The 13,733-nt window shown below is 35.0% G+C and overlaps 1 protein-coding gene across 1 annotated transcript; it reads left to right on the forward strand.

Annotated features, from left to right (window-relative positions):
* Positions 1 to 7,585: 7,585 nt before the first annotated feature.
* Positions 7,586 to 9,930, forward strand: LOC124361722. Its single transcript, XM_046815653.1, has one exon. It carries the CDS (start codon positions 7,736 to 7,738, stop codon positions 8,570 to 8,572), a length of 837 nt encoding a protein of 278 aa, XP_046671609.1. The 5' UTR covers positions 7,586 to 7,735; the 3' UTR covers positions 8,573 to 9,930.
* Positions 9,931 to 13,733: the final 3,803 nt, after the last annotated feature.

Genomic DNA, 13,733 nt, shown 5'->3' on the forward strand with positions numbered 1-13,733 from the left:
CAAAGATAGATTTGAATCAAAGACCTAAAACTAAAAAAAAATTAAACTGTGTACACTAACATAAATAATAATGAAACTGTTCTTATCAAAAAAATAATTGATCAACAGTATTCTTAATAACTTTTAAATTGCATATGTATATATATATATATATATATATATATATATATATATATATATATATATATAGTGAGGGTTAGTTAGTCATTCATGAGACAAATGACAAGAAACAGCGTATACTAGTATGAAATAATGTGCTGTACGCGTGGAACGCGTAAAAGTTAAAATCGGGCCACTCTTCAAGAAATGGCAGCTCCAAACGTACGATGTTGAATAGTAACGTATCCCCCTTGCTTATTATTGTACATATGTAAAATTTGTTTATGACGCTCTTTATAGTTGGGTTACACTAATAATGATAGTTTTCAAATTTTTGACCTTTATGGGAGAGGGGATTGGCGGGTAACTAAACATTTTCAAATAACACTTATAGTCTTGTAACATATCATTTTAAAATATAATCAAGTTAGGAGGGGTGTAACTTACATTTCCACATTATACGTTTGGGCTTGCATTTCTTGTAGAGTGGCCCGGTTTCAATTTTTAAGTGTATTTTGTATTGACTAACAAAGACCTTTAAAATGATATGATACAAGACTATAAGTGCTATTTGAAAATTTTGAGTTGTCTCTCAACTATCATTATTAGTTTAGCCCTATGTATATAGTAACATTTTATATATCTAAAATAACTAAAGTGTTAAGAGAGGGTGCAACTTACTTTTCAATCACCCTGCATATATAGTTCACCCCCAATAATTCTTTTTATTTCAGATAAATCTGTTTACGGCACTCTTACTTATCTACAAAAGGCAATACTAATAATCATAGTTTTAAAATGTTTTACCCTCAGGGCAAAAGGAATTGGGGAAGGATAACTATAAATTTGCAAATAGCACTTATAGTCTAGTAAAATATCATTTTAAAGGTCGAAAGGAGAGTAAGTAAATACAAAATACACTCTAAGAATACAATTCTTGAGACAAAACTTATTCAAGTAGTTGTAGATAAGGTTTCTGGTATTCGAGAGGGGGGTGGTGGTTGTAAAAATTAATAACTTTTTTGTTTGTCTAAAGAACTAATCATTTTAAAGTATAATTAATACTTATAATCTAAGTACTAGTATGTAAGTAATACAAACTACTAAAAAGTAACGTAGTTATGGTAGGAAGGGTTGGTCAATTACAATGTTCAATTTACTCCAGTTCACCTTCTCTTTGTTTGTAGCGTCTGGTATCTGACGCAGTCTCAGACTTGACTCCTTCAATCCGCAGTCATGTTGGTAAAAGAGATCCAAATAAAAAGCTCAATAGTAACCTTTATATCGTTTCGTTTGTCTTTTCCGGTGTCCAAATTTAATCCAGAAATTTGACATTGACACTAAAATGTTTTCCTCAACAATATGCGAAATTGCCCATTAAAATCTTCAATGTCAAATTCCAACAAAACTTACTTTTGTATAAACACTTTTCAAGTCCCGAGTTTTTTAAACTTTATGCTAAAACCATTTTGGATTGATCTTCTAGGTAGGTACTTTCCCATATCAATTTTAGACCCTTCTTCAGAAGTTGGGGTCTAAAGTGTTTGTTGCCTACATCATTAGACCTATATGGCCAAGGAAGGAGACCTCATGTCCAAATGAAGCACTAGAGTCATGCGCAGTTATTTTAAAGAAATTTCTAAAAACATATTATCGAAGAATACCTCAGAATTGGAAAAATGATTAACTGAAGCCGAATTATTTTCTTTTGCAGTGAATCCCTGACCTAATTACTGTAGTTACAGCGTCTAAGATCGAGTCCTTACAGTTCCAGCTTAACCCAGCCATGTGTCATAATAAGCAAAGTTGTAATCAGAAAAATAAATACCATGTTAAATAAATCACAATTTTTCCATATTAAGAAGACAAGGGAATAATTGAAATTTATTTAAATGATGCACCACACTAAGTAAAATACACATAGAGCAATGAACTCTCCCGAGTTCCTTAACTGTATGTACTAAACCGAGGATCCTGAGGACACGCATACATGTGAGGTCCTCATATCCTATGATAAAAGAGATTCCTTCAAGTATGTATTAAACCTACTACAGTGACAGCCAATAGAAATATATATAAAGAAATTTCAGATTTCACAGATGGCATCACTGTAATTATACTCATTGCTTATAACAGATTTTAAACAATCCAGTACAAAATACCATCCCTGGTTATTCAATTGCTAATAAATGCCACAAATATTGTCAAGGACTATTGTAATGGATTATGCAATGTGGGCGAACCGTAAACTGCACAGCCAGCAACCTGGTACCGGGAAACGTGTGTTGACAGGTTATATCTGCCAGCGTGGTTTATTGCCCATTTCCGTAATGTCACTATTGTTACCCTGCACTTTATTCAAATATGTGGAATTAGAAAAAATAAGTTATATATGTCACTAAACTTGTTTTCGAATATTACTTGTTTAATTTGATAGCATTCTTATTCAGTTCTTTAACGTATTCATATTTTAGAACAAATAAAGAAAATATTTTAGAAAATAATTAAATAAAGTAAAGTACTGACTATGATTTTCAGTACTACTAAAAATCAACACCAAAAGCCTTGTTTGGGATGTATTGAAAATACTTGTTCGCCAGAACTTAATATCGTAAGATTGACTTGCCATGCATCATGAAAAGCACTGAACATAATTATTTTATATTTGACTATTTTCTTTAAAATTTAAATGTTAGAAAATTAACGTGTAATAATAAGACTAAATACTTACTCTTACTGAAAATAATTACTAAAAGGAATATGTTTTACGTGTAGATATAAATTATGTTAAAAATGAAAGTTTATCAAAGAAATAAAATTCAGTCAGTTATTTTTCGAATGGGTTGCATTAACATGATGATATAATTTGTTGTTTAGTTTGGGACAATCAGAGAAGCACCTGCGTCTGAGAGACATCCAGTTACAGTTTATGTTGCATTAAAACGAGCTTTCCTCGTATCCTCTAGACTATTATAATTTTTAAAAGAGCATCGTAAACTACGGTCTCCAGAAAGTCTTTTGTGGTCACGAAACGTATTGTATATAATTCACAACAGTATAAATACCTAAAGTTATACTATATTGATATGTGAAAAAAGGCCATATATCATAATTTTTAAAACCTAATATTTAGAAATTTCATATAAACCAATAGAAATTAAACATTTAATTACTACTTCTGAACCTGACATTCAAGTATCTACATTCTTTAAACAAAACATTCATATAAAGTCAACGTTCTATTGAATGATGCCCGGGAAACCAAATGTGTTAGAAATTCCGATAAATATAATCCAAGAGTTCAGTATCCTGCGGTGCGCGAATACAACTATTTGGTGACATATGCCTGTGTAGCGTTTGTCAAAAACCAATTGTATAAGAGTTATCGATAAATATATTCCAGCAGTTCAGTGTCCTGCAGTGCCTGATTACTGTTATTTGCTCTAACATATGCCTGTGTAGCGTTTGTCACAAACCAAGTGTATCAGAGTTATCGATATCTATATTCCTGCAGTTCAGTGTCCTGCAGTGCCTGAATACTGTTAGTTGGTGACATATGCCTGTGTAGCGTTTGTCACAAACCAATTGTATCAGAGTTATCGATATCTATATTCCTGCAGTTCAGTGTCCTGCAGTGCCTGAATACTGTTAGTTGGTGACATATGCCTGTGTAGCGTTTGTCACAAACCAAGTGTATCAGAGTTATCGATATCTATATTCCTGCAGTTCAGTGTCCTGCAGTGCCTGAATACTGTTAGTTGGTGACATATGCCTGTGTAGCGTTTGTCACAAACCAATTGTATCAGAGTTATCGATATCTATATTCCTGCAGTTCAGTGTCCTGCAGTGCCTGAATACTGTTAGTTGGTGACATATGCCTGTGTAGCGTTTGTCACAAACCAATTGTATCAGAGTTATCGATATCTATATTCCTGCAGTTCAGTGTCCTGCAGTGCCTGAATACTGTTAGTTGGTGACATATGCCTGTGTAGCGTTTGTCACAAACCAATTGTATAAGAGTTATCGATATCTATATTCCTGCAGTTCAGTGTCCTGCAGTGCCTGAATACTGTTAGTTGGTGACATATGCCTGTGTAGCGTTTGTCACAAACCAATTGTATCAGAGTTATCGATATCTATATTCCTGCAGTTCAGTGTCCTGCAGTGCCTGAATACTGTTATTTGGTGACATATGCCTGTGTAGCGTTTGTCACAAACCAATTGTATAAGAGTTATCGATATCTATATTCCTGCAGTTCTGTGTCCTGCAGTGCATGATTACTGTTATTTGCTGACATATGCCTGAATAGCGTTTGTCACAAACCAAGTGTATCAGGGTTATCGATAACTATATTCCAGCAGTTCAGTGTCCTGCAGTGCCTGATTACTGTTATTTGCTGACATATGCCTGTGTAGCGTTTGTCACAAACCAATTGTACCACAGTTATCGATATCCCTTCAGTTATGTGTCCTACCCTGCCTGATTAATGTTATTGGCTGACATATGCCTGTGTAGTGTTTGTCGTAAACCAATTGTATCACAGTTATCGATATCCCTTCAGTTCTGTGTCCTACCCTGCCCTGATTAATGTTATTGGCTGACATATGCCTGTGTAGTGTTTGTAGTAAACCAATTGTATCACAGTTATCGATATCCCTTCAGTTCTGTGTCCTACCCTGCCTGATTAATGTTATTGGCTGACATATGCCTGTGTAGTGTTTGTCGTAAACCAATTGTATCAGAGTTATCGATATCCCTTCAGTTCTGTGTCCTAACCTGCCTGATTAATGTTATTTGCTGACATATGCCTGTGTAGTGTTTGTCGTAAACCAATTGTATCACAGTTATCGATATCCCTTTCACTTCTGTGTCCTACCGTGCCTGATTAATGTTATTTGGCTGACATATGCCTGTGTAGTGTTTGTCGTAAACCAATTGTATCACAGTTATCGATATCCCTTCACTTCTGTGTCCTACCGTGCCTGATTAATGTTATTTGCTGACATATGCCTGTGTAGTGTTTGTAGTAAACCAATTGTATCACAGTTATCGATATCTCTTCAGTTCTGTGTCCTAACCTGCCTGATTAATGTTATTTGCTGACATATGCCTGTGTAGTGTATGTCACAAACCAATTGTATCACAGTTATTGATATCCCTTCAGTTAACCGGTAACCCCCGGTAACCGAAAAGAAATTTTTGTCTTGGGAGTTCTGAAATTGAAATTTTTGCTTCAATATACTCTAATTCCAATTTTAAATTAAAATCTGTTACATCGTAAAATATATACATTATATGGTAAAAATCAACAATTTTAACATAATATTTTGCAATCATACCACAGTGTTACATTCATGCATCAAGCTCAGCCAACGTCCATTTCTAGGCATGCTCCATCATAGAAGTCACCTCTCCGATGCAGAAATAAAGTATTATACAACGTCAAAAGTTAAAAAATGAAATCCTTATCGAGACAGATAAAATCAATCCTTTTAATCAATTTATAGAATTGAATTTCCACTCCATTAAACTTTATTTTGACGATTACATTTCTCGCATGTTGAAACCTCATAATGATCGTACTCAGTTTGTTTAAACCTTTATTTATTCTGTTATTCTCTCGTTTACATCTTGGTTACTCAGATCAGACCATTGTAAAATATTCGCTAATACTAAAAATCCTTAGGAGTGACATCTACCAACACCAAAGCAAACTTTCAAGTCTATAGGTCAATTAGCTTTGAGATATCGTGTGGACAAACATACATAAATTAAACGTTTAGCCCTTCGATAACGCTTAACCAATAAACTTCAGACATTCAGTTCTGTTGATTGTAATTAGTTGTTACGATGCCCATTCGCGGTCATATACATTATAAGGTATAGTAGGAGTAGCCACACCACATGTCGCGTAACAGTCTTAAATGTGTTTGAAAATCTATATCTGTACGTGTTACTTTGTCATACGGTTTTAATATATCTTTGTAGCGAGATTTTGTAAAGAAGATGGCGTTCTACCAAAATACTAGACAAAATACAGCTGATGTCACTATTTATTAACTCATAAATTATTTCAGTAATTAAAGTATTACAGATTATGCGAGCGAAAAATATCTAAAATAACTGGATCTCTAGGATGATTAGCCAGCCTCGCCTTAAGTTAATCCTAAAATAACTCTAAATCGACAGGAAAGTTTAATGAGTATTTTTGACTTGATGTTTAACTGACGTTGTGATTAGTTTTAGTTACAGCGGGAGTTCTTAAAGTTACAGCAGTCTAAGTAGCCGCAGTGCAGGCGTGAGACGTGTCAGTTACAATGGTAGTAATGAGTCTAACGCTATCTTTATAGCTGTAACCTCTTATTTTAACCATATAGTGTCGATTATCGAATTTACCCTCGTGCATGGTCAAGCATAAATATTTTTGACTTGCTGGTTAACTGACGTTGTGATTAGTTTTAGTTACAGCGGGAGTTCTTAAAGTTACAGCAGTCTAAGTAGCCGCAGTGCAGGCGTGAGACGTGTCAGTTACAATGGTATTAATGAGTCTAACGCTATCTTTATAGCTGTAACCTCTTATTTTAACCATATCGTGTCGATTATCGAATTTACCCTCGTGCATGGTCAAGCATAAATATTTTTAAATTAGTATAATTAGCTGTGCACTTATTTATATCACTGTTTCGTTAAAATATTGTACTTTTGTACATAGCATGGTTTTACAGCTATATACTATACAACATAAAATTGTTTACTTTAAACAAAATCGTAGCACAGGACAGGAAGTTTTGTTCCTTTTTTTAATCAATGTACATTCTCTTGAGAAATAAATGACAGTAATTTATAATCTTTTTAGGGAAATTCCTTCATCTCAAGAACAAAGTCAAGAACGTGACGGATGTTCTTGTCGTTGGTTCTTTATGTTACGATAGCTTTTTGCCATACTATTTTCTGGATTTAGTATTGTCGAGGTGTTTATAGTCTAAGCAATACAAATATAAAATTAAAAATATATCGTTTTGAAACAATTAAAATGAACTTTCATCTGGATGGGCTAATTTAATTAAATTACAAGCTTTATTCAGTTTTTAACAATATTTAATTTGGGTGCAATCAATTTAACACAACCTGAATAACGCGCTAATACCCCCAATGAAACGTTGAAATATTAAGATAAAACTGTTAAGATTATGTAACTTTATCAACATATCGGTTTTAGCTCTTTTAAATAATTTTAAGTACAAAGGTGAACGTATCCAACCGTGGCGTTAAATAAAGCACTATTTTGAAAAGCGCACAGAACATGGTATTATTGATTAATCCTTAAAAGTGAACAAACATTCAATCTTTCAGAATTTAAATGCACCATAGTTTTAAATGTCGTAGAATCTTTCAAATTCTGTTTCAATACAACACAGATACCGTAGATTGTAACTCTATAACTTCAACTATTCAACCGATGTTTTTAACAGCGTTAGTGTAAATAAACGAAGTTATGTTTTAGTCAGCTTTGAATTGATATTTAATCAGCTGATAATAGCTTTATAAATAATATTGCTCCAGACAACGAGAAGATTTGTTTTCGATAAACATTAAATTTACAAGGTATTTCTCAATTGTTTGTCTTGTAATTACATGAAAATGGAAACACCCCACGAGAACTCCTCTGCATCCAGCGAAGGAACCGAGAAGTTGACTATAGCTTTCACAGAGTCGGCTCGCATGTCTAGTTCTGAATCGAGTTCTTTAGAGTCCACGTCGTCTTCAGAGAGTTCCAGCTCTTACAGTTCAGGCTCATGGACATCTCAGATCAGCATGACGAGCGTGTACTCTATGTTAGAAGATATGAACAGGAAGGACATTACTACTGGGTACATGCCGGTGTGGCGCTCCATGTCCTTCACGGAAGGAACTAAAGTACGCGCACTCGAGTACTTCCGGTTACATTCCATATATCAATTCTTCTCCTTCTTGATGTCTCAGCTACTCGTCAACGCTCCTCCTGAACCCATCCCTTTCCTGGTGTCTCTCCTGGATCACTGCCTCCAGTATCGAGATGGTGGCGGCAACCCTCCTCTTCTGTTCGAGAACCGCCACGTCCAGAACTTGTACACCGCCTTGGATCCCCTGGAAGACGGCCACATCACCTACAAACAGTATCTGGTCGGCATGAAAACCCTGGGGCTCACCAAGTTTGAGATCTGGCCTGTCAGCAAGATAACTCTTGATGCGTCTATCGATAAGAGTACGTTCATTTTTGAGGCTGAAAAAGCACTTTTGAACCAGTTGGACCGGTTGTTGGGTAAACACCGACAGACACATCTCACGATAAATGTTACGGAGATAGTAGTGAAAATAGTGTACATAGTGATCAAAATGGAGAAGAAGTTGATACAGATTCAGAAAAGATGGCGGATCAAAAAGAAGAAGAAGAAGGAAATGAATTTCAGGAGCAAACATCTATTTGAATGAGATCAATTCTTAATATAGACGCAAAACTTTGCTATCAATGGAGACATTCCCGTGAAATTTAAATAATAAAAAAAATAAAAAATACCCATCGAATGCCATAGATTTAAAACTATAACATTACACATCTTTGGTTCAGTTGTTTATTTATATAATATTTCTGATATAACTTTTAAGAAAAATTTTTCATTATTAATTTTTTAATAATCTCTCTCAGATTGTAAATAGTTCAGTGTATTAAACTAAACTACATAAACAACGAGGTTATGGATCATTCGGTGCATGGTTTTTACAGTACTTAAGTATTTATACAAACATACTGTTTTTAAACGTAATCAAAATAAAATTTGTAGACATAGTAAAAAGTGAAAACTTTTAAAGTTTTATTTCTGGTGTCTTAGAGTGTATATTAGCTACTTTCTTTATGGAAAAATGTGTTTTCTTTATCATCTCCGACCTGTCGTAAGATAGCCGTGTGTTGAGGGCTGATAAGTCGTAAAATGAACAAAACCAGGGCCTCACAAAATGAGTCTTAAAATTTTCCCAATTTATCGTAAAGAGTTGTTCGCTTACTTGTGTGATATCCGTTACTCAGCTGACTTTGGCCACACAGCGTTCGGCAATTCTCGTTGCAAACACAACTGTTAACGCATGCTCAGTCGATTTAGTGTCATGACCTCTTTTATCTGCAACTCACGTCTGAGTTCCACAGCACAGAATGGATGGAGATGGTAATAAAATATCTTTTGTCGTAAGCTGCATTCTATTCTGCTAAGCATTTTTATTTAATTAGCTAAGATGTTTCAAATGTGTTGCTTTTATTAGAAAGCCACAAATAAATCTTATTTGATCAAAACTAGTTGTATTTGTTGATGGATATACATGTTTAACACTTTTATAGGTGGGAGATTAGTTCGTGCTATATCAATTAGAATGAAAATATAACTTTCATAAACATCATAATCATTAGTGTCCACTTCCATTAAGTAAAAGTAATTGGTACTATATAAGACGTGACATGTTCATTGATGCAGTTTGTAATTCCATGTCAAAACATATTACTGTATATATAGTCAATGAAGTTGCTGCAAAGAATGAAAATAATAATTATAGAGCATTGTAATGGATAATACCTATAATATACATGTTATAAAATACCTTTAATTGTAACGACTTCAATAGGTTTATTTGAGACATGCAGGTATTCTGTATATCTGCCTTCAGTCAACAGAAGTAGCTTCCACGGTGAGACTGTAATACTTCAAGAATGTAATAATTTGAGTATTGTTTCAAAACGCTGTGAACCGGAACACTTATTACATTCAAATTGAGGTCAGTAAGTATTATATTTAAATGTATTGCTGTCAAACCGTATTGGTGACAAGGTGCGATGATCTAGGGCTTCCCTGGCTTCTAAGACGCTGGTTTTATTTGATCGATAAAGAAAGCTCTTTTGGCAATGTTTGTTCACCACAATGTTAACGTAATTTATGCCAAACTTTGTTGCCAAAGAAGTTTTGGCGTATATTTTTATCTCAAATATATATATATATATATATATATTATGTGTGTGTGTGTGTGTGTGTGTGTGTGTGTGTGTGTGTGTGTGTGTGTGTGTGTGTGTGTGTGTCGTATGTATATATATTTGCTTTGTTCATTCAGCGTAGCTTAAAAACATGACAGTTCCTGAAGACGCAAGCATATTTCATATATACACTTACACTACTTATTTAAGACCACATACAAAATAACCTAAAATTCAAGCACAAATATCTGTAATTTGTCATGTAGTGATACTATTATACTTTCATTATATTTCCCTGCCTTGAAAGAAATTATCTGGGTTGCGGAAATTTTCATATGGAAATAATGCAAACTAAAAATTTTATTGCACTAACCTCATTGACTCAAAACGACTGAAGCATTCCTGGAGTCCAATCTATTATAATAGTCAATAATACGATTGTAGTAGGTATTAGGTTTATATTAATAGAAACAGTATTATAGTAGTGATTAACAAACACAATCTCTAAGCTGCTACCTATACCACAACAGGCCTAGTGATTATTTGGCCTTTAACACTGTACAGTTGGACCTGTCATTATTTCCATTACTCCACGTTGGTTAATTATAAATAATGTATTTATTTTGTTACGAAGCTCATTTATTGGGTGGAAGTTACTTAAAATATCAATTATCATTCGGTGCAATTAAAGAAATTATAATCTTGTATCGCATAAACCATGAATATCTTCAAAATATTTCTCGAAATTACCACCACCACCCTAATTGATCCGTTTAGTGCCTGTTTACTAAGTTGAAAATTATTTTATTAGTTCTCTTGATTAAAATTAGCGGGTATAGAGGAAAAGCGTCACGGTTTCTTTGTATAATATAAAGTTAATATGAAACATCGCATTTCTATCTGTCTCGACGTATGTCTGTACGCAGTATGCCAGTACGCAGTATGTCTGTACGCAGTACTTCTTGAAAGAAAAAAACGAACTGAACCTATAGACTTGAAATGTTACATTTATAAATAGATATCTAGATCGATGGTAGTGCAAGCCAATTTACTGGATTTGGCTAAGCGTTAGTAAAGATTTTTACATTGCTGCTATGAGTAACCGTGATGGCAACGAAGAAATTATAACAGAAATAAATTTTTGAAGTTTTAAGACATTTTAGAATGTGACATAGTGAAGGATGTAGCTACAGCCATGAAATGTGTACGAGTATGTGACTGAAGCATCGCCTGATACACGTGGTATGACCTAATGCTACCTTGTATTTATATATATTTTTTTACATGTGCCATAGTGACGGATGTACCTACAGCCATGAAATGTGTACGAGTATGTGACTGAAGCATCGCCTGATACGTGACACGTGGTATGACCTAATGCTACCTTGTATTTATATATAATATTTTTTTTACATGTGCCATAGTGACGGATGTATCTACAGCCATGAGATGTGTACGAGTATGTGACTGAAGCATCGCCTGATACACACGTGGTATGACCTAATGCTACCTTGTATTTATATATATTTTTTTACATGTGCCATAGTGACGGATGTATCTACAGCCATGAAATGTGTACGAGTATGTGACTGAAGCATCGCCTGATACGTGACACGTGGTGTGACCTACTGCTACCTTGTATTTATATATATTTTTTTACATGTGCCATAGTGACGGATGTACCTACAGCCATGAAATGTGTACGAGTATGTGACTGAAGCATCGCCTGATACCTGACACGTGGTATGACCTAATGCTACCTTGTATTTATATATATTTTTTTACATGTGCCATAGTGACGGATGTATCTACAGCCATGAGATGTGTACGAGTATGTGACTGAAGCATCGCCTGATACCTGACACGTGGTATGACCTAATGCTACCTTGTATTTATATATATATATATATATTTTTTTACATGTGCCATAGTGACGGATGTATCTACAGCCATGAGATGTGTACGAGTATGTGACTGAAGCATCGCCTGATACGTGACACGTGGTATGACCTAATGCTACCTTGTATTTATATATATATTTTTTTACATGTGCCATAGTGACGGATGTATCTACAGCCATGAAATGTGTACGAGTATGTGACTGAAGCATCGCCTGATACGTGACACGTGGTGTGACGTACTGCTACCTTGTATTTATATATATTTTTTTACATGTGCCATAGTGACGGATGTATCTACAGCCATGAAATGTGTACGAGTATGTGACTGAAGCATCGCCTGATACCTGACACGTGGTATGACCTAATGCTACCTTGTATTTATATATATTTTTTTACATGTGCCATAGTGACGGATGTATCTACAGCCATGAGATGTGTACGAGTATGTGACTGAAGCATCGCCTGATACGTGACACGTGGTATGACCTAATGCTACCTTGTATTTATATATATTTTTTTACATGTGCCATAGTGACGGATATATCTACAGCCATGAGATGTGTACGAGTATGTGACTGAAGCATCGCCTGATACGTGACACGTGGTGTGACGTACTGCTACCTTGTATTTATATATATTTTTTTTACATGTGCCATAGTGACGGATGTATCTACAGCCATGAAATGTGTACGAGTATGTGACTGAAGCATCGCCTGATACCTGACACGTGGTATGACCTAATGCTACCTTGTATTTATATATATTTTTTTACATGTGCCATAGTGACGGATATATCTACAGCCATGAGATGTGTACGAGTATGTGACTGAAGCATCGCCTGATACCTGACACGTGGTATGACCTAATGCTACCTTGTATTTATATATATTTTTTTACATGTGCCATAGTGACGGATGTATCTACAGCCATGAAATGTGTACGAGTATGTGACTGAAGCATCGCCTGATACGTGACACGTGGTATGACCTAATGCTACCTTGTATTTATATATATTTTTTTACATGTGCCATAGTGACGGATGTATCTACAGCCATGAAATGTGTACGAGTATGTGACTGAAGCATCGCCTGATACGTGACACGTGGTATGACCTAATGCTACCTTGTATTTATATATATTTTTTTACATGTGCCATAGTGACGGATGTATCTACAGCCATGAGATGTGTACGAGTATGTGACTGAAGCATCGCCTGATACCTGACACGTGGTATGACCTAATGCTACCTTGTATTTATATATATTTTTTTACATGTGCCATAGTGACGGATGTATCTACAGCCATGAGATGTGTACGAGTATGTGACTGAAGCATCGCCTGATACGTGACACGTGGTATGACCTAATGCTACCTTGTATTTATATATATTTTTTTACATGTGCCATAGTGACGGATGTATCTACAGCCATGAGATGTGTACGAGTATGTGACTGAAGCATCGCCTGATACGTGACACGTGGTATGACCTAATGCTACCTTGTATTTATATATATTTTTTTACATGTGCCATAGTGACGGATGTATCTACAGCCATGAGATGTGTACGAGTATGTGACTGAAGCATCGCCTGATACGTGACACGTGGTATGACCTAATGCTACCTTGTATTTATATATATTTTTTTACATGTGCCATAGTGACGGATGTATCTACAGCCATGAGATGTGTACGAGTATGTGACTGAAGCATCGCCTGATACGTGACACGTGGTATGACC

The sequence above is a fragment of the Homalodisca vitripennis genome, chromosome 5 (genome assembly GCF_021130785.1).
Source record: "Homalodisca vitripennis isolate AUS2020 chromosome 5, UT_GWSS_2.1, whole genome shotgun sequence".
Taxonomy (NCBI): domain Eukaryota; kingdom Metazoa; phylum Arthropoda; class Insecta; order Hemiptera; family Cicadellidae; genus Homalodisca; species Homalodisca vitripennis.